This window comes from Carassius auratus, unplaced genomic scaffold, assembly GCF_003368295.1.
Source record: "Carassius auratus strain Wakin unplaced genomic scaffold, ASM336829v1 scaf_tig00007418, whole genome shotgun sequence".
Lineage (NCBI taxonomy): Eukaryota > Metazoa > Chordata > Actinopteri > Cypriniformes > Cyprinidae > Carassius > Carassius auratus.
The window spans coordinates 1-22,736 of record NW_020523846.1 but is presented as its reverse complement, the minus strand read 5'-3'; the positions used below and the strand labels follow the sequence as shown (position 1 = coordinate 22,736).

Below are 22,736 nucleotides of genomic sequence, written 5' to 3'. Positions count from 1 at the left end.
AATTTCCTGGATTTCATCACGCCTGTCTCTGATTATTTCTCCCTGATGGAGCAGAAACAAAGAGGGAGTGCACATCTATCCCACATCCCATGAGGGAGAAGATGACAGCAAAGCACTGCAGAGAAGGTCACATCTCAACCGCTAAATAAATAAATAAAAAGAAAACAGATGCCATAGTGAAGTTACAGATGGGTGATCAAGCACTTTAAAACACTACATGAGAGCTGAATTTTGATGAAAACTTTTTGTCAAGGACCCATTGTTCTATTAGACATAATTCAATGTCAGTTTACCATAAGTTTACTTGTTACCTCTTCATTCTTAAGAGGTATGGAGTGTCTTTTCACTTGTATGCAGATGACACTCTATTTGCCTTTGAAGCGTACTGAACAGAAAAGGTTTAGAAACCTTGTCTAAAAGATATATTATCCTGGATGCCCTCAAATTTTTTTAAATAAGCAATTGTGTTTGGGCCCTACCTTGATAAAGAAACTACTGTTAATGTCACCAATAAGAAATTTTACCTCAAATGGATTATGAAAAATCTGGGAGTATTTTTACACTGAACAAAATTATAAATGCAAACACTTTTTGTTTTTGCCCCATTTTCATTAGCTTAACTCAAAGGTCTAAGACTTTTTCTATGTGCACAAAAGGCCTGCTTCTCTTAAATATTGTTCACAAATCTGTCTAAATCTGTGTTAGTGAGCACTAACCGAGATAATCCATCCACCTCATGGGTGTGGCATATAAAGATGCTGATTAGACAGCATGATTATTGCATAACTGACTTAAGTGGGCAAATGCTCACATTCGATGGCATCTGGCACTTTAGAGAGTTGTTCTCTTCATGAATGAATTCTGTTTTTCACTGTACAGGGCAGATGGCAGACAGCGTGTATGGCACAGAGGGTGAGTGGTTTGCTGACGTCAACGTTGTAGATGAATTGGCCCATGGTGGCGATGGGGTTATGGTATGGGCACAGGTGCATTTTATTGATGGCATTTTGAATGCAGAGAGGTATCGTGACGAGATCCTGAGGCCCATTGTTGTGCCATTCATCCATGACCATGACCTCGTGTTGCAGCATGAAAATGCATGGCCCCATGTTGCAAGGATCTGTACACAATTCCTGGAAGCTGAAAACATCCAGTTCTTGCATGGCCAGTATAGTCACTGGACATGTCACCCATTGATCATGTTTGGGATGCTCTGGATCATCATATACGACAGTGTGCTCCAGTTCCTGCCAATATTCAGCAACTTCGCACAGCCATTGAAGAGGAGTGGACCAACATTACACAAGACACAATCAACAACCTGGTCAACTCTATGTGAAGGAGATGTTTTGTACTGCATGAGGCAAAATGGTGGTCACACCAGATACTGCCTGGTTTTTGGAACAGGAAATGAGTTTAGCTCGTGAAAAATGGGGGCAAAAACAAAAGTGTTGCGTTTATAATTTTGTTCAGTGTAGATTCCACTTTAAAGTTTGATCAACACATAAAGATAGTTAAGTCAAGCTTTTTTTCACCTGTAACTTCCATATAGAGTTAAGACTTTTCTATCCTCCAGAGATCTTGAAAAAGGTACACATTTGTTCTAATCCCGCTTGGATTTATTGGAATTCTTAAGCTTAATATGGTTCAAAACATTGAGGCCAGATTTTTAACTGGAGTCCAAAAATGTGAACGTATTACTTCCTTAACTGGTTAAAATTTTACCTTCTTATCCGGGCATTCAACAAATCTTAATAAAGTTTTTATTTTCTTTATGTGTTACTTTTCTTTTTTTCTCTGTAAAGCACAGTAGTCAACCCCTGTTAATTAACCCTAACCCTAAATTAAATTAAATTAAATTAAATTAAATTAAATGTTCATAATGCTTTCAAATATATATTTTTAAATGTAATAATATTAATAAAAACAACAATAATAATAATTGCATGATATGCCAATTGCATGCGCATGTATTTATTGAGAAAAGCCCCAAAATGAAAATAATTCAAAGATATTATTTTGACCAATGAGTAAAGGTTTGGAGAGTTAGTATACAGTTAACAGTAATTTATATTTATATTTATAGGGGTTGATTTGTTTATCATTTATTGTATTTATTGTGTATACCATTTTTTTAAGGCCTTCACACTCTTTGCACAATGTGATCTCATTAATCATATGTAAATTGTGGTTCTAGCACACACATTTTTATTCACGTTTGGATTGATATTACTAACATTGACAATTTAAAGTGTAAGCCTTTTACATATAAACCAACTGTATAGATGTAAAACAAATTGAATCCTTCTAAGATTGAGAAATATTTAATTAATGGCATTAATAGGGTTGATTTTATTAAATTTATATGAACTACATTAACATATTTATTTGCACTACCTTTATTGAATGCATACCTAATTTGATATTAAAATTGCTTCTTCAGTTCTGTATGAATTCCTATGTTGTATTTAACTGATTTAGAAGGATTACATCACTTTGCCAAAGCCTAAACCTTAAAATGCTAAAATGAATACAAAATTCTGTCATCATTTAATTTTTATATTTTATAAAGCAACCTAATATAAAAATATAAATAAATTTGTGCATTATATTCAAAGTCTTTAGAAGTTATGATTGTCCGGTGTAAGTAATCTAACTCTTCAACATCTGTATCCACCATCACACTCAAACAGTGCATCCTATGCTTATTAACTCTGAACATTAATGCAAAATAATTTTTTTTAAACAATATGAAATCTACTGAAGCAGTATTTAACAAAGATTCAAGGAATGTGGACATACTTTCATTCCAATCTCCATCAGATGACAACAATTACTGTTCATTAATTTATTCACATTTAAGGTTTACTTTGAGATCACAGAAATGATATATCAGATGTTTAGATTACATTAATTACATGGTTATAGTTCATAACAAATAAACAAAACAAAAACAAAACGTAAAGGTCCCGTTTTACGTGCTTTTTTGAGGCTTTGATTGTGTTTACAATGTGAAATATAACGTGTTAATGTTTCAAGTGTAAAAAAAACAGTATTTTTCACAAAATTCACCTATCTGTATTACCACTGTTTTCACTGTCACAAAAACGGGCTTGATGACTTCCTTGTTCTATGAAGCCTCTCCTCCAGAAATACGTTACGAGTTCTTGATTGGGCCAGCGGTACCTGTGTTGTGATTCGACAGCAGCTGAGAGCACGCGGCCCTCCTGCAAACATGATTGGACTAGAACGCAGGTGCTGGAGATGTATTTATAGTCACAGGAGCGTTTTTATTGACGAGATGCGCATGAAAATCGCACTCGTTTTTTTCACAGCCCTAACATCTACAGTAGTTAACAAAGCTAAACAGCGTTGCCCTTTGTGTAATAAGTTACAGAAACTGTTAAACGCACCAACTTAAATAATAAAATACACTTACCGGTTGTGGTCCATAAACAACGCCTTCTCCAGGCAAAGAGGAAACTGCTCCATCTTTCAAGAATAATCTTTGTGCGAATCCAGCATTAAACTGATTGAGATTGAGAACGTTGTCCTCAGCAAGCTGTCCTCAGCAAAATGAGCTGCACATAGTTTTACATGTGGATTATAATTTTCGGGAACCGAGTTAAACATAAATTGTAACCATTAATCTCCAAGTACAGCGTCCCTGGGAAGCCCAAACAAAGATGACTGGACTCATTGGAGATGAAAATAACAGTGTTTTAACGACATGGCGACAAAAACAAACAGCTCTTCCTTCTTCTCCGTCGGAGCGCAACAAGACCACGCTTTGTGAATTCATGTGGGCGGTGGTTAGTCAAAAAAACTGTTTTAGTGACGTCATTACTGCAGGAACTAGAGGGCTGTAGTCCAAACGGGTCGTTTTTTGTAGGCGAATTCTGGTAAATAAAATATCTCGCTTGGCATTGAACTTTGAGCTTTAGTATTTTACAGATATTATTTATACTCTAACAACAACATAACACACGAACTAAAGTTTGAAACATGGGATCACGAAGAAGGGGACCTTAAAGGTTTGATTCCCATACAAACAGCGAGATTTTGTTGAAGACATGGGAGAGCTGCATCTGACCTGTTTTATTTGCTCTTACCAAATGGTCCTCCAGTTGCTTGATCACCAGGACAAAATAAATTAAGAATGTTTCCCGTCTGTCCTTTGTTGAACCACAAACATTTACAACCACAAAGATTTTACACTCATTGTCATAGAAAGAAAAAGGCAATAACAGTGGTTTCTGACACCATTGGGATTTTGTTCACATTAGGGAGTTGATTTCAATGCCAAAGGATACATCAGTGATAAGGATCTTCTTTCACACCTACAGTATTAGTGGTGCGTTCCAGACATTCACTATGACTAAGAACATGAGAAACCTAAGTAAACATCCACACAAAGACTTCAAGAAATTGAAGTTACTCTGTGTGGTGTACAACAAAGACCAGATAACTATTTTAGTCTCAACAAAAGTAAAAATATGTTCTCACAGGCCATTCGGAACTATCTGCTATTGGAAGTTCAACTTTGTCCCATCAGACACATAAAAAAGAAATATGATGGACTCAAAAATCAACATCTGTGAAAAAGTTTTTGAACAATCTTCTTGCAAGCCATCTTTTGGGTGAAAATGAAAAGGAATTTCCAAGAGATTAAAAAAGGTCTGATAGGATTGTTTCCCACATCAGTTTTCTATCTGCATTCTAGCCGATTTTGAGATATTGAGCATCAAATTTTTGCATTCAGTATAGCAAAACCGATATGGGTAAAACCACTTTCATATAAGAAAATGACAGATGACAAATGTATTCTAAATGTACAATACAAAATCCTCTCAGATTTGTAAATGGGGATTTTTTAACAGGTCAAAAGCAGATATTGCAGGAATTATAAGGTTCTATCTTGCAAAACAATAATCAAAGCAGTGATTTAAGAAACAGTTTATAATTTATTTTAAAACTAATCTAGTGTTGTAACAATGTGTCTACGAGAAAGTTAAATTGAATGTTTTCATTCATATTTAAGAACAAATAATTTTGTTCTTACTCAAGTTAAAGGGTTAGTTCACCCAAAAATGAAAATTATGTCATTAATAACTCACCCTCATGTCGTACCAAACCCGTAAGACCTCTTATCATCTTCAGAACACAGTTTAAAACATTTCAGATTTAGTCCGAGAGCTTTCTGTCCCTCCAGTGAAAATGTACTGTATACTGTCCATGTCCAGAAAAGTAATAAAAACGTCATCGAAGTAGTCGATGTAGTTGACATCAGAGGGTCAGTTAGAATTTGTTGAAGCATCAAAAATACATTTTGGTCAAAAATTAACAAAAAATACAACTTTATTCAGCATTGTCTTCTCTTCCGGGTCTATTATGAGTGAGTTCACTGTAGTTTAGTGATGTCCAGTTCGCAAACAAATAACTCGATGTAACCGGATCTTCTTGGACCAGTTCACCAAATCGAACTGAATCGTTTAAAATGGTTAAAATAGCAAACCGGACATCACTACACTGCAGTGTTTTGAACTCTCTAGTTTTTGCTATTTTTGGACCAAAATGTATTTTTGATGCTTCAACAAATTCTAAGTGACCCTCTGATGTCACATGGACGACTTTGATGATGTTTTTCTTACCTTTCTGGACATGGACAGTAGACCGTACACACAGCTTCAATGGAGGGACAGAAAGCTCTCGGACAAAATCTAAAATATCTTAAACTGTGTTCCGAAGATAAATGGAGGGCTCACTGGTTTGGAACGACATGAGTCATTAATGACATTCATTTTAATTTTTGGGTGAACTAACCCTTTAAGCATAAAACACACCCTAAATATTTTGTCCAGTGCATATGTTAATTTTAGGTATGAATATGGTGGGTAAGTAAACACATTATTGCAGAAAACCTTCCTTTGGTTTAGGCAGAAAGCAGCTACTGTAATACATCTGACCTGAACTTCATTCCACAGAAAGTGGGACAGGTAAAACTACATAATTAAACGCAACAAATAACTAAACTTCATGCATACTGAGTTTTTTATACTTTTAAAGAGTTGGATTCCCATGCTAAACATGGACAAAGTTTCAAAAATTAAGTTGTACGTTTGAAGGAGTATTTTTGTTCCCAAAATACTCCTTCCGGTTTGTCACAAGTTTCGGAAAGTTTTTTTCGAGTATGGCTCTGTGTGACGTTAGATGGAGCGGAATTTCCTTATATGGGTCCTGACGCACTTCTGCCGGAAGAGCGCGCGCTCCTGTATAGCAGAGCACTGAGAGCACAGACATTCACTGATCAGCGCGAGAGCGAAATGTCACCAAAAGAAGTGTGTTTTTGGTTGTGAGGGCAAGACAACCCTGCACAGATTACCAAAAAAAAAAAAAAAAAACATTAAGGGACCAGTGGATGGAGTTTATTTTTAAAGAGCATCGACGGAGTTGTGCAAGTGTTTTTGTTTGTTCCCTGCATTTCGAAGATGCTTGTTTTACAAACAAGGCCCAGTTTGACGACGGATTTGCACATCGTTTATTTCTTAAGGATGATGCAATCCCAACGAAAAAGGGTCACGATCGTGTGTTGGAACCGCAGGCGGTGAATAAAACTGTGTAAAATATCTCTGCCTCCTTGTTAGTGCGTCCCCTCCCATCGGAGACCCGGGTTCGAGCCCCGCTCGGAGCGAGTTGTTGCTGCTGCTGCTCTCGTTCAGTTTCAGCCTCGGGATCTGATTCTGGATCATAAATAAACGGCTGAATCTGACTGTTAGCCATGGTTTATTTTGGATGATGGTTTTTTCCTCAAGGTAATGTCAGAGCTTCCAAACGCTCTCAACGCAAAAGCCTACTGGCGCTCGTGATTCTTTAGCTCCGCCCACACGTCACGCCTCCAGCCGGTCGTGTTTTTCCGAAAAAAAATCGGCACAGACTATTTTTCTCTTATAAATATAATAAAACTAAAGACTTTTTGGAGATACGAAGGATGCAGTACTACTCTATAGGTATTTAAGATTAACAGGATATTGAGTGAAAATGAGCATTTCACCCCCCCCCCCCAAAGCACAATAGAATTTATGTTATTTCAGTTGAAGTTTTCATAACAGTTTTCACAGGTTGTTTTTGCTTATTTATGTTTCAATTAATAATTAACTATTTGAATGTTGGTAAAATTTATAATTTTTGCTTCCTTCGGAAACACCAACGAAGGTATTATGGACCCTATGAACTTTCATGCATCCACACATTTGGTCACACTTTATTTTAAGGTGGCCTGGCTACAGTGCAGTTACACAATTATACAAAATAACTGAATAATATTAATTAACAACATGTACACTGGGTTATGGTTAAGATTAGAGTTTGGTTTGGGGTTAGTTGCTTGTAATTATGCATAATGTACTGTTATTAATATAGTAAGTGCGTGTAACAACACTCAGAATTATTATTATTATTTTTTTTTTTTACAAAGGCAGTCACTGGGGCAATAATCAGCATCACCCGGTGGCAGCATTTGTATGTTTTTCCTTAGAGTGAATGACACTGTAAAATAAAGTGTCACACATTTTTACAAATATTTTTCAGAAGAAAGAAAGTCATACATGTTTGGAATAATATGAGGATGTGTAAATGATAACTGAATTTCTCATTTTTGGCTGAACTACTACATTAAAACCTGGAGCCAGACTGGTGCATCAATGTGGTAAATGTGTACTTTCAAAGCAGAAACCTGAAGTAGTTCCAACTAATTTTAAACATCTGTCAATTTAGTTCTCCTCCATCAAATGATCAAGCTTTCAGTGATGGACCCCGATGGTCAGGTCAACAGCGCTTCCACCATGAAACATAGAAGCATGGGGCCTCAACTTAATACGCTGAGATCTCCTTCATAATACGCCAAACATGTGTGTTGATTTTTCAGTCCTCTCTGCATGTGGTCGCTGTGAGATTGGGCTGGTTTTGCCCATGTAACAGTCCTGCTCTGTGGTAACTGCTCTGAGAAAGCATGGAGCAGGACTAACACTGCGTCCCTATCAAAACCACATGTGCTTGCAATTTCCCCATGTGGCTGGTGTTAGAGGGCAGAAGGTATGACCTAGGTAGTTTACATACAGGATTTAGTTTTTCCCTGCAGAGAATGATCTTCTGGTACCTTCACTGGAGTCCAGGAGACATAAATCAGTTATTACACATTGCCCTTTGAAATAACATTATAGTCTTTCAGCTGTAGACGCTATAGACATCAGTCATATCAGATGTCTTCACAGCTCTCAATTGATTTCTTCAAAAGGTCAAAGACTATACATTTGGTACAAATATTAGTAAATGCATATAGTCATTTAAATATGATGAGAGTCACTTCCTTAATATTCTTTCACATCCTAAAATAAAATATTTTTAATTAGTACTTTTATTTACCAAGGATGCACAAAAAAATTAAATGACAGTAAAACCATGGATAATGTTACAAAAAGTTTCCTATTTGAAATAAATGTTATCATAGTGTACACAACAATTTTAAGCAGCACAACTGTTTTTAATAATAATAATAATAATAATAATAATAATAAATGTGTCTTGCGCACCAATATTTAGAAAGATTTCTATGACACATGGGTGCCATCACAGGAATAAAATACATTTTAAAATGTATTAAAACAATAGTTTTTAATTGCAATAATATTTCACAAATGTAATTGTATTTTTGATCAAATAAATGCAGCCTTGATGTGCATAAGAGACTTCTTCAAAAACTGGGTAAAAATCTTCCCAAAAATCTCCTTAAATTTTGGGACGGTAGTGTATACAGTATATTTTATTGTTTTTATTGTTAAACAATTATAATGATAAAAAAACAAACATTTAAGGAGTTTGTTATTAGAAAGTGTTGCATTTATATATATATACATATATATCTGGAACATTTTTACTTTTACATTTTTATTTCTAAAAACAAGTGCTGTCAAACAGAAAACAAATAATGCAAATATGATGATTTTTGACCCCTCTTTAAAAAAGCAAACATATTTTTCCTAGTGAATATGTTAATATGGTCACTCTTTATTTTAAAGTTCCATTCTCACTATTAACTATGACTTTTGCCTCAATAAAGTTCTAATTTGCAGCTTGTAGGTAGTCGTTTAGAATTTAGGATCTAAAGTTTGGTCATTCAAAGATTTCGATGGGTTTAAAAGGGGTCATCGGGTGCCCATTTTCCACAAGTTGATATGATTCTTTAGGGTCTTAACCTCTTGAACTCTGGCCACGCCCTAGGACCCACCGGTGGGTCCGCGGGGAGGTCATAATACTATTTTTTAAAAATCTATAAACTGTGAAGCACAAAACTAGTCATATATGGTATTTTTTGAAAGCGTAGAACCTCTGCTTTCTTGCAAGTCCCATGGTATTTGCATTAATTTTACATAAAAGAAAATAATAAGGTATAAATTCGTTCTTCCACAACCACCCCCCTTGAGAAAATCAGATGAATAATGTTCATATTTCATATTTATAGCACACAAACTCACCAAACATGGACAAGTCACACATCAAATGAAAGCTCTCACTCTCAGGAATGTCACTGTGTACTTTATTTCACCGATCTTATACATTACAGTGACATAACAAATAATAATTTTCAAAAGAATCACAAAAACTGAAATTACTTATGTGAACAAGCAAACGTATGCGTCATATTTCTGCGCTGATAACTACATCTGTGCTCACATACTAGCCTAAAATCCTATATCAGCTTTTAGATTAGGTTGTTTTCTTCAAAATGAGAGCATTCTCGTGTGTCTGTGAGCATGCATGGCTAAACGGCACTATAATATGTCTCAGATGCGCAGATCAAAACATGCAATGCAGCGTAAACCATGACCAGTATTTGTATTGACTCTCTTTGATTCCTTTCGACTTGCAATGACGTCATCACGCAGTGCGTCCTATGTCATGAAAGCTGACAGCCTCCCCTCTCCATAGACACATCGATCAAGCTTCTAGACCATTCAGAGCCCGAGTTGTTCCTTTCCAAAGTTGAGGAGGTGGGACTAAAGAAAACGCCGCAAACGGGCGCAGATGATTATTGATGAGTTGATCGGAAGTTTGTTTTGTGATTTTGGATAGCGTTTTAGCGAATTATTGCGTGCTTTTATTACTGTTAGAGTTATATGTCTCTGAAAAATGACTTCAAGAAAGTTTTTTGTTGGTTTGGAGGCGGCTTTGGAGGAGTTTGATCGGATGTCCGACACTGAAACTTGCAGCGATGCTAGCTAGCTTTGACTCGGTCAGAGAAGCTGCTTACAAACTGGGAGAAGACCCTGATTTTGAGTAAGTATACGTTGTTTGTATCAAGCATTTGTAAGTTGCATGCTAATATTATTATTGCATTAATTTATTCATCGATTGCATTCATAAGTGTATTGCCTTGTGCAGTTTATGTCTTTCTTGTATACGCGAATTGCATTCATCGGTTGCCTTCGTTAGTTGCATGCTAATTTGTTTTTGCATGAATTCATTTATCAATATTATATATACGTGTACTGCCTTGTGCATTTTTATATCTTATGTATATGTGAATTGCATTCATGTGTTCGTTACATATTTGAATTACACACACGCAACGAACACATGAATGCAATTCACATATACATAAGATATGCAAGGGTTGTTCTCATTTATTTATACATACTCATGGATTTGTGTATGTGTAATCATTATTTTCCTCTTTCTGTTACTTGCATATCTGGATTATTTTTGTGTATGTCATTTTAGCATGTATTTTGGGATTGCAGTGTAAATTTATACATTTTTGTTTTGTTTTGCAGTTGTAGCATCCAGTGGTGAAGAATGGGAGCCAGCAAGTCAGGATACTTATCTTGTGTGTGTGTGTGTGTGTGTGTGTGTGTAAAATAAAATGCAAGAACAGAACTTTGCCTTATTTTGCTTATTCCATGACATGAGTTTTTTGAGGAAACTTGGAGACATAAGACATTCTGTCTCTTCAGGTAAAGCTACAGAGCTTGGAGACTCCAACGCCTCCTTTTGGTTAAATCTAAATAACTTTTGCTTAGAAGATGTTATCAACAAAATTATTTTTTTATCTTTTTACTGTCACCTAGTGGAATCAAAAGAAACTTTCTGCAGGGAAATAGACCTAACAGGTCCTAAATAACAGACTCCTAAATAAAAACGTACTTTAAAAAATAATACAAATCTGACTTTGTTTACGTGTTTATCACAATATAGTAAAAATACAAAAGACAAAATATGCAATATCTTGTGCTTGTGTTAAACTTCCGAGAGTTTTCTGTAAAATAAGACCATTTTTATAAATTTATTCCAAAGTATGTGGTAAGGGCTGTCTTTTAAGTTCAGCTATGCTGGATTCAGTAATCAAAAATGGTGACTGTACACTTGGAGAGTCTAACGCCTCCTTTCGATTAAAGCTAAATAACTTTTGCTTAGAAGATGTTATCAAAAAAATTCTTTTTTCTCCTGTTTAATGCCACCTTGTAGAATCAAAAGAGATTTTCTGAAGTGACATAGACCAAACAAGTCCTAAATTACAGACTCTTAAATAAAAACGTAATTAAAAAAATTATAAAAATCTGACTTTTTGTTAGTGTTTATCACAGTAATGTAAACATATAAAGTACAAAATATGCAATATTTTACCCATGTTTTAAAATTCAGAGAGTTTTCTGTAAAATGAAACCATTTTTATAAATTTATTCCAAAGTATGTGGTTAGGGCTGTCTTTTAAGTTCAGGTATGCTTGCTGGTTTCAGTAATCAAAAATGGTGACTGTAAAAGTACACTTGGAGAGCCTAACGCCTCCTTTCTATTAAAGCTAAATAACTTTTGCTTAGAAGATGTTATCAAAAAAATTCTTTTTTCTCCTGTTTAATGCCACCTAGTGGAATCAAAAGAGATTGTCTGAAGCGACATAGACCAAACAAGTCCTAAATTACAGACTCTTAAATAAAAACTTAATAAAAAATAATAATAAAAATATGACTTTTTGTCAGTGTTTATCACAGTATTGTAAACATATAAAATACAAAATATGCAATATTTTACCCATGTTTTAAAATTCAGAGAGTTTTCTGTCAAATGAGACCATTTGTATCAATTTATTCCAAAGTATGCGAGTAGGGCTCTCTTTTAAATTCTGGTATGCCTAATTCTGTAAAAAATTCAAAATATGCTGCAGAGCTGAAGAGGTTAATGAAAAGTTTGTAACATAATTTGGTTAAAATTCTCAATGGTAGTGTAAAAAGCACCTTTTTACCCTGTCAAAAACAGCTCTTTTCAGAGCAAGCCATTTCGTTGCAGTTTCCTTTCAATGTTAATGAGCTCTGCTGACCCCGCCCCTCTCTTCTGCCGCTCTTTGAAGGACAGTTTACTTTTATTGAACATTTTTATCATTGTAGGGTGGATGTGTACACACACTGCTAACACACATTTCAGTTCAAACAATTTGTAAAAGTGCATGCAGCATCCCATGACCCCTTTAAGAAGAAAATCACACTAAATCAGTTTCAGATGGAAAAGATCTGATTCCACTATTCGTTCACAAATCCAACATTGTTCTTTGAACGTGCCAAGGAGGGCAGATGTCAAAGATGTTATTGAATAATGATTTTTATTTGGTCTGTTCCTCACATTTGTGTATTAGACAGTACGGAGTATTAACTGATTACATGTATTCTGAATTATGTAATCCAAAACTTAAATACTTGTAATTAGAAATGCTTATAATCAGACTACGATTTTGTTTTTTCTGATTAGAGCACACATTATTTGACCACTTGATTTACAAAAATAATTTCAGTGTTTTCTCAACATTTAATTTTTTTTTCCTTTTTTTTTTTTTTTTTACTTGAATGTAATTTGGAGTAAGTAATGGATTATAATTTCTAAGTAATCTACAACCGACAACTAACCAGAAAACAACAAACGCAATCAAACAAACAACAAATAAAATAATGCATTGTAACTGAGGCTTAATGGAATACTTAATTTGCCACACAACTTTTTACAGTTTATCTGTCAAAAGTATCTATCCTGTTGCACAATATTAGTTTCAAAGGCAGTATGATCATAAACAGGATAAGATCTTTGCACTGTTTGCTCAGACAAGTAGTCATCCTTATTCATCCATTTATCAGGCTGCTTTTCTGTTGTGCAATGACTAAATCTGAGATATCGCTCATAATTAAAGTGACAATTCAGACGGTCTGGAAACCCTCCTTCCCGATTATGCATGGATCACTTAGTAAGTGTCAAGTGCGATCTCTCTCAGTTCACTTCTGCTCTTTTAAGTTGAAAGAAATCCTTGAATCGTACAGTCTCAAAATGAAGTAATACTAGGAAGTAAACAAATAAGCGATTCCAAACGCAAAACATTTAATGAACAACTAGATGCATGAGTGTTGCATGAATGACAACGGTTCAGCTCAGTTCTAGAATTAAAGAGATTTTCATGGGAAAAAGTGCGCGAAACCCTTCCTTCGAATCAATTCCAGCTGAGCCAGTAAAGCACCCCAATGAGAGAGAACAAAACAAACGACTGTCAAACTATTTTGTATTCACATATAGTTATAAATAGCCCCATGCAAACATGAGGGATGAATCTCCATAAATACAGAAATACAATAGCAGCAATTTCATGTGCCTTTCAAAACTAGATGATTCACCTCGAATTGGTTTTGACTGTGGGAATCAAACACAGGATGTCCTGCTGACATGTTTTAATGGCCTCTTGAGGAACTTTTGAGCTCCTCCTCCTCCTCTAAATGATACCTTGAATTGCTTCCATGAGTTTGGGACGGAGAGTGCCAACAGTGCTTGCCAGTAACACAGACGCCCTCGTGCCAGAGCAATTCAAAGAAAAAGAGGCGAAACCTTCTCTCATTCTCTGGGAACTTACTACTCTCTACTGGAGCGCTGGTGCATGACCGCTGGTCTGTTCAAGTGCTTGAAACTACTTTCATTCCAATGCTGCAATGCTATCAAGTACTGTCACTTTCACATTGTTAGTTGCACAATAAAAACACTTGTTTTCTCCATTTCCTTACAGTAGTTCTTCACATTAACTATGGGACTATTGATTTATATCCTTATTAAACTAGCTTGTTTTCATAAAAAAAAAAAAAAAAGCATGGTTTATTCTTGTGTTATCTAAAATATGTTAAGTAATAAGTCTTTCGATGCATGTTTGAATGTGCAGATCCAAATGTTTCGAGATACTGTAGTATTCAGTAATGGAAAGTAAATTCTTGTTTGTCCTAAATCGGACATTCAGATCACAAAATGACCCAGTCTTTCTCATAAAACTGGCCCTAGAGTAATTCAAACAGCAGTTTGCAAATATAGAAACTTCCTCCCATCTGACATTTTATTCAGTAAAGTCACTGTGCTTGTGAGCTCCTGGTATTCCCCCAACTCCTGACCCTTAGGCATCTAACCAAGTCAATAAATAGAAACATAATTTCTTCTTCTTTTTTTCTGGCCAATCATTCTGCATGTCCCTGATATAAAAATGATACACAAACTGACTGGAACACCAAATATTATGTTAATAATATAATATAAGATTTATTTTTATAAAAACTACTGTTTTACAAGGTTCACTTTATGAAAAGTTACAGTCAAAGAAAGCAGGAAGTGTCATTCTATTTGTACCCACTAGAGGGGCTGATGCTCAAGACAGGAGAACACTGTCATAACATTTCCACTTGATCTTGATCTCAATTAGAAGAATAAGAAAAATATTATTTGTAGCAGCCACTTGCCTTTAAATAGCTTTTAATAAACACATTCTCATTATAATATAATTATTATTATCATATGTTGCTTTTGCACTGTGCAATGTTTTGTTGAAAGAATTATACAACTTTTACAACTGAACTTGTCTTAGCAACTTTATTGAGATTCACACTCAAATCAGTCCAATTCATTGACCAAACATCATACATTTGCATTTTCCATATAAATTGGGAATGTATCAAGTAAAGATTATGAAAGTGCAAATACCATTTCAAGGATTAGGTGCGTAACAATATAAAATCTGTAATGGGTTACAAAATGTGCTCCCCCCCCCCCACCCCAAACAATAGCTTCGACACTTGAACGGTCTTTTGTCAAGAAAACATGATCTATTTTTATTATAATTACTTAATGCACAACATACAGTCACATCAAGGACAACTTTTGTCAATCACTTTTTTTTTTTTGTCATGTCTGGACAGATGTTTGAAATCTTCCATCTGCTTACTTTGAACAGACATTAGCTTCACCTCAACCTTTGGCAACATACATTAGACCGGAGAAATACTGCGATTAAGTGAACTAAAGCCATTCCGATCCCACATACAAACTACACATACAGAAAAACTCCCCCAAACTTTGACAAATGGAATGAAAAAAAAAAAAAAAAACACTTATCGGACAGGTTTGTCTTCAGTTTCACTTTGAAAAGTTTACGCAGCGCAAAACTGCATTCGGACATTAGGCCAGAATCAACATACATACGACATCAAGCCACAGTAAAACATCAGGCCCCTTGCTCAGTCGAACCCACAGCTGAAACCACCAACATAACGGCAAGCCTATGAGCTATAACAGGCTATTCCATAGCTGAAATGGGAGCTAATTTTGTGCATTACATTTTATGAAGTGCTTAAAACTTAGTGCTGCTGTGATTTAGCCGTTTCATCAGATGAAAAGTGTGGCAGGTGTTCACATGAAAACTGAAGCAATTCAACAACATTGTTAATTGGTTTGAATGGCTTTTAGGAATTATTCAGCAGACAGATTTAAGTTATAAGCAAATAATGAAAAGTGGCACCATGTTTATATATATATATATATATATATATATATATATATATATATATATATATATAAATATATATATATATCTATATATATATATATATATATATATATATATATATATATATATATATATATATAAATATCTTCATTCATTTTTAAGGACATTCAATTTCAAATAAATAGAAATTCATTTCCATAATTTATTGTAATGAAATACCACAGTTAAAAAAAATCATAATTGTTGAGTTTTACCAGATATAGAAATAATATGAAACAGCTTTTCATCAAAATGAAATGCCTTGGCCTCTACTGAAAGATCCGTAGATGAGACCATGAGAAAATTTGGTTTTTAATAGAAAAAATAAAATGAAATGCACCGGGAAAACATCAACGGATTTTTATCCGACATTTACATTTAAGAGTTTGATTTTTACTTTGTGGCCATGTGGAAATCACATCTTAACACAATGAATAGAATCGTATTAAATATAAAGGGATTTGATCCGTAAATGTTTCAGAGTTCATTAATATTTATATTTTATTTTTATTTTTTTACTAATTGCTTTAAAAACAACCTGGAAGAAGGGGCCAGAGTCATGCTGAAGAACAAACAAACAAACAAGCATGTATAAAAATGTATTTAAAAAAACATTGAGCTCAGTTTGCGAATTACGGTTCGTATCGGAAATTCCCCCACTCTGGGCTCCGAGCGCAAGAGAGCGGCTATAAATAAAGAGAAGTTTCACAGAAAAGGCACGGTGATAAGTTGCGAAGACAAAACGTTTTCCAGATCCGGCGTGGCGCTCCTGAACTGAGTTTAACCTCGCCGGTACTTTCCATTCTAATTAACCGGTGACGGATTACAGTGATTACGCATGACCAGAAAAAAGAAAAGTCGACTGCAACTAGAATTACGGTTCATTTAGTTTCTGTGATTATCAGCCCTGCTCCTCGGAGCGTGATGCTGCTGTGTACTTCTCTAATACTACAAATCTAGTTTAAAGGAAGGATAGTGTACTCTATAGGGCGGCTAGCCCCTCAGCAGCAGGCACGATCAGCACACCGTCCGCTCGGCGTGTGCTAGCCAGTGTTTTTTGGCACCTACAGTATCTATTACATCCTATTTAATCAGTCAAACTCGCACTGAATGTCGTCCTGTTTTATACAGTAGATTTTTCTAACTACATCACTTCCTGTCCCGTCTTCATGGCGCTTTCTGTTTCAGTTGCTGTCTCTACTAAAATTGTTTAACACTCCAGAACCGGAACGAGTTTTTTAGTGAGCAAAGAACACGTGCCTCATGAGCACAAAGGCCTGAAACACACGAGTACTGAGCGAGTACTCAAAAATGGTTTCGATTTCTACATATCTGACAATACAAAGCTTCTCATCGTGATTAATCGATTGAATCCGGCATCATTTAAAAAAAGTGGCTTAGCTAGTAAGTGAAGTCAGTATTTCATACAAGGTGTACTTGACCCTCCCATTCAGAGGAGCTACTGCTAGGCTGGTCGGGGTCTGAGTCACATTTTGGGGTGTCAGAGTGACACGGGTTCAAACCGCTCGGAGTTTCGCCCAACTCGACGGACGCAGCAGAAGGTACCAGACACATATCGAGGCCTACCAGGTCTAATTGGGTCGGCCGGATGGGTTCACGTTCTCCTGTGACGATACCGGAGTCAAACTGCTGCTCTGCCTCTCCATCGCCCCCAGCTGTCCACTGTGGAACGGTGCACTCAGTCGGCTCTGATGTCATCCTTGCCGACTGAGCACCGAATTCACCAGCCGAAGGGACCAAATTGATGTTCTGCGGGTTCATGTCATGAAACCAAGCCATGATGTTTCCTAGTAGGTTGGCGTTGTCAGAATCGAAATCCGAGGTTTCCATATGTCCCGAAGGGAGCTTGGAAGGGACCCTCAGCAGACTCAAAGGAAGGATTGTTGAGATTGTCGAAACGCAGAGGGACGTTCTGGCCACTGATATTACCGAGCTTCTTTAGGCTGTCACCCACCTCTAACAGCTCGGAGCTGCTCAGGGCAGCACGGGGCACGTCTATCCCGCACAGCACCGGGTCCAGCCGTGTGGGCAGGGATGATCCGATAGCCCCCAGAGATGCTTCGTTTGCAATGATCTCTTGTGCATCAACGCCAGCACTGGCTGCAGTCAGCCCAGACTCCTGCAGGGACAGCTGGATAGCCAACAGGATATTCGGATCATCCTCATCCAGGGAACTGTGAGGCTGAAAGGTAAAAGATCAGATGTTACTCTCAGCTGTTTCACCACATAACCTCTGTCAAGAGGGTCTCAACTCACCATGGGCAGACCCAGTCTCTGACCACCGCCAATTTCTGGAGTGTCTGTAAAAGACGACAAATGGAAAATGTTTCGTTTAGTTTAGATTGCTGGTACAGTTTTGTTCTTTATTGCAAGGATCTCTACCCACTGCAAAACCATTGATATCAATGGTGATGGTGCGAAAAACACAAGGATTTGCGACCCATGATTTCTCAGTTAATGTTGCATAATAATCTTGAAGGTTTATGTTTGGGTAACACTTTAGTATAGGGTCCAATTCACACTGATAACTAGTTGCTTATTAGCATGTCTATTATTAACATATTGGCTGTTTATTAGTGCTAATAAAAGTACATATAATGCATGACATCCATAATCCTGGAAAAAGCAGCAACTAAGGAGTTAATTGAGGCAAAAGTCATAGTTAATGGTTAGTTAATAGTGAGAATTGGACCCTAAAATCAGTGTTAATTTCGTTGACTAAATATTTTCGTCATTATTTTCGTCACAAATATATTTTTGCGGACGAAAACGAAACGAAAACTAAAATAGAAGGCACTGATGGAGACTAAAACTATGACTAAATTGATTGACATTATCGTCAACGAATAAAGGACGAGACGAAAATAGACTGTGACGAAAATCAAATCAGCAGACGGGAGAGATGCGAAGAATGAGCAAAAGAACCGGCAAAACAGAACAGGCGAGACTGCATTAGAGAAGAGAACCAATCAGAGCCTGACTTATTGAGATATGAAGCGAAGGTTTTCAGTTTTTAAATGAGCTCCCGGGAAGACGGCATTCGAAGAGGTTGATGTCTAAAAGAGTGACAAAATGTCCACAGCTCACTTCACGTTTGACGACGAACAAAACAAAAACAAAGCGTAAAGCACGCTCATTCGTGGCAACACAACCAATTTGAAAAGACATTTACACACGAGCCACCCGGACATTTTCTCAAATGTAATTTCACAACGATGTTCTTTTGTTTATTGAGCTAAGCAAAATTGGAAGACTGCAGTGCGTAGGTGTTGTAGCATTAAATATTACGAACTGAAAAGTACTGTAAAATAGCCCCTTCTTCAAAGTTAGATGAGAGCACAATACTAATACGTAATATTATGATACATACATTTTGATTAATACCAATGTTTAGTATATTTTATAATGTTCTACTTGTTGACAATATCACAAATATTTCTATATTAGTCATGTGAAACGTGAATGTTCAAATCCTATCATTATACATACTAATCTAGCAATATTGTAGCATTTAAAACATACAATATTGCTAGACAAATGAATACCTTGTGAATAAAATGAATAAAATCTTTTTTACTTTTTTTATCCACCCAACTTATTAAATATTTACTTTTAAATTTATGCACTTATTGTTCAGCTCAGCTGTAAGCTTTTAATGTCCTGGACCTAACGTTATTTTTCCTTTTATTGATGGTCAATTGGCAGCTAGTTATTGTTTACATTATCATGACAGTGTTTGTTTGCTGCATAAAAGCTTTTGAATCGAAATAAAGACACAGTTGTGTTGAAATAAAGTTGAATTTGTGTTTTATATATTTTGGTTAAGTTTGTTTCCTATACCAGCTGTAAAAAATTGTCTAGTAAATCTGTTATTGATTTTAGTCTTATTTTAGTCGACTAAAATACCAAGCAATTTTAGTCGACTAAAATACCAAGCAATTTTAGTCGACTAAAATAAGACTAAAATTAAAACAAATCAGATGACTAAAACTTGACTAAAACTAAAAAGAATTATAGTCAAAAGACTAAGACTAAAACTAAATTAAAAATTTGTGTCAAAATTAACACTGCCTAAAATAAAGTGTGACCATAACTTTAACTACAGTGCTATTCAATGTCACATTTAAAGTTCACATCTTCTAAATGTACTAAATTGCAACTTCATCAGAACGAATGTGTATATTACAAATACATCACCTAAACATTTCAACAGAAAATAAAACGTTTGGCAGTTTACCACAGTTAAAAGTATTTGGGATTTGGATTCGATCAGATTTACAGTACAGCATGTGTTGTTCAGTGTGCCATGTCATCATAAGCAGAACATATGGCCTGACAGACATCTTTTCTCAAACAACGAGTAAGAGATTCATTGCATTTATTTATATTTCTCCCAAAAAAAAGCCTATACTGCAAAATGAAGTGGTGATAAATTGGTTTACAGTGTATTTTCTGCTGACTTCAGTGTGCAGAGGACAGCAAAAACAATGTGAAAACTGCACTCGCAGCTGCTTAAGCAATGGAGCAACAAAATGCTTACATGTAGCAGCAAATATGGGCACCAAAATGAAAACACATTCATGGAAAACATACCTAAACTGCTGTGGCCTAGGTCATCAGGTTCTGGTGTGTTGCTGCGGAGGCTGCCCATGTCTCCTCTCCTGCGCTGCCTGTGTCTGCGTCTGTACTGGAACTCAGCATATGCCTACAACACAAAACACCATTTCAAAGCTGCTTCAAGAGGTGCACCAGCATTCCCACCGGACCCTGTGAATAAAAGCCAGACTCTCAGAGGAACCCTACAGCTCTCTACAGGGATTCTGCTGTGTGGCAGCATCAAAGTTCAGGGCATCGTCATGTCAGAATAACAGACAGACGCTTTGAGTAAACTCAAGAAGGCTTTTAAAGGAATAGTTCAAAACAAGAAGGAAAATGATGGCATTATTACTCAACTTGGCACTCAAAACCCTTAAGGATAACTTTTAGTAATGTTTATATATATATATATATATATATATATATATATATATATATATATAATATATATATATATATATATATATATATATATTATATATATATATATATAATATAAAAACAGCTATATAATATAATATAATATAGGTGTTTTGTATATTTAAATCTTAAAAGCTCCAATCTCATTCATACTATCTGCATGGAAAAGAGTGACCAGCATCATTTAAAGGTTCTCATTTTACATTCCATGAAAATAAATAGACAAAGCATTTGAAACTACATGAGGGAGGGTGAGTAAAAGATCCCAGAATTTTCATTTTTTGCAAAACTAAACTAAGCTCCACAAATCATGTACATATCCTCTATGTAATGAAATTTACTACAAAACCAACAATATATGGCATTTCGTTGTATATGTGTCAGTATAAGCTATTTAAGATTTAATCACCAATCATAATTGATCTATACTGCACTTCTTCCAACTTTATTTTTCACCACAGGTCGACAAACTGTGAAAGAAAAAAAAAAAAAAAAAAAAAAAGTCTTAAATCTAAACCAAACTGAAGCTGCATGCAGTTACCATGCAGTAATGACAGCAAAAATAAATAAATAAAGTACATTTAGGAAAAACATTCCTGATAAGTACCGCTCAAGCATCAAAAATAATAAAAAAAAAGGTTGAATAAAGTGCATAACTACTATTACTTCTACAAGCCATAAATCTAGAGCAAAAAAAATTTCACCATAGCCTGCACACATGATTTTAAAAGAAGAGCAGCACCAGTAATACAGACTGAAGTGGTGGCCTGGTTCACTTAAAACATCTACAAAAACGCATATTTCATGACCTTTCATGGAAAGTCAAAGCAAAAAGCAGGAAACTGCCTTTTGAAGCTGCATCACCAAAGGCATCTTTTAGAAGACAATGTTCGGGATACATTAACAGAAAAGAAAAAGATCTCTGTCTCCAGATGACGTTAACCGCATAAGAATTCTTTGTCTGGAGTGCACAGCAATCATCTGAAATATATGAACAGCGTCAACAGAATATGAACAGAAAAAATAATTCATGCGCCCAAATAAAAGTGGACAATGACATCAGTGATGGAGAGTACATGACAGGTGCCATTCCACTGGTTGTGTAGACGTTCCTGAGATGGGATCTAATGAGGATTCTTTGATACCTGCGGATGGCTTCCTGTATACTGACAGTGCTCTCTCGGATCAATTCCTCCGAGAAAGGCATGATTCCTCTGGATCTTTAGATTAGAACAAAATAGCGGTACACTGTTTAACATTAAAGGTCTCACACATTCACAACTGCTGCAACAGGACTGAATCTTGTTATATAGGCCGGTATGCACTGCCAAAACGTCAGGCACCATACACCAGCTAAGAAGATTTACCAAAGACACAAACTATTCCCAAAGTCTTAAAACAAACCAAACAAAAGAGTTACCTCGGGAGAAGAGAAACCCAAGTACTCCAGTCCCATGTTCCACCGGCAAAACTGTAAACGCAAACAAAAAGTAGGTCCCATGTGATCCTGCATTTGCATTTGAAAAATATTTTTGGAAATACACTACTACTTTTAAAATACAGTAGCAAATCAAAACCTTTCCTTCATAGAAATGTGTTTCTGTCTTTTAAAAAATAGAGTTTAACACTGGATTAATATTTTTTAATACCGTTTTCAAAAAATCTATTTTTAAAATACATATATTTCAAGGTTTCTATTTAGCTTTTTTGTCTATTTTTAAGCAGCCCGTAATTGAGGAAAAGACCTTACCTGCGTCGAGGGGCTTCGGGGGAATCGTTGGGCTACACCTTTGCCACGGAGGCCAGAAACTCCTGC

At 35.8% G+C, this 22,736-nt stretch overlaps 1 protein-coding gene and 1 long non-coding RNA gene across 2 annotated transcripts; one reads left to right on the top strand and one right to left on the bottom strand.

The window, feature by feature from the left end:
• Positions 1–9,495: 9,495 nt before the first annotated feature.
• LOC113071489 (uncharacterized) lies at positions 9,496–10,932 on the top strand. Its single transcript, XR_003280101.1, has 2 exons — positions 9,496–10,332; positions 10,830–10,932. It is a non-coding gene; the product is annotated as an uncharacterized LOC113071489 (long non-coding RNA).
• A 6,776-nt stretch (positions 10,933–17,708) lies between these two features.
• Positions 17,709–22,376, bottom strand: LOC113071490 (ankyrin repeat and IBR domain-containing protein 1-like). The gene is made up of 4 exons (XM_026244842.1): positions 22,341–22,376; positions 20,498–20,609; positions 18,161–18,204; positions 17,709–18,086 (listed from the first exon to the last, which is right to left on the bottom strand). Exons 1-4 carry the CDS (start codon positions 22,374–22,376, stop codon positions 17,709–17,711), a joined length of 570 nt encoding a protein of 189 aa, XP_026100627.1.
• Positions 22,377–22,736: the final 360 nt, after the last annotated feature.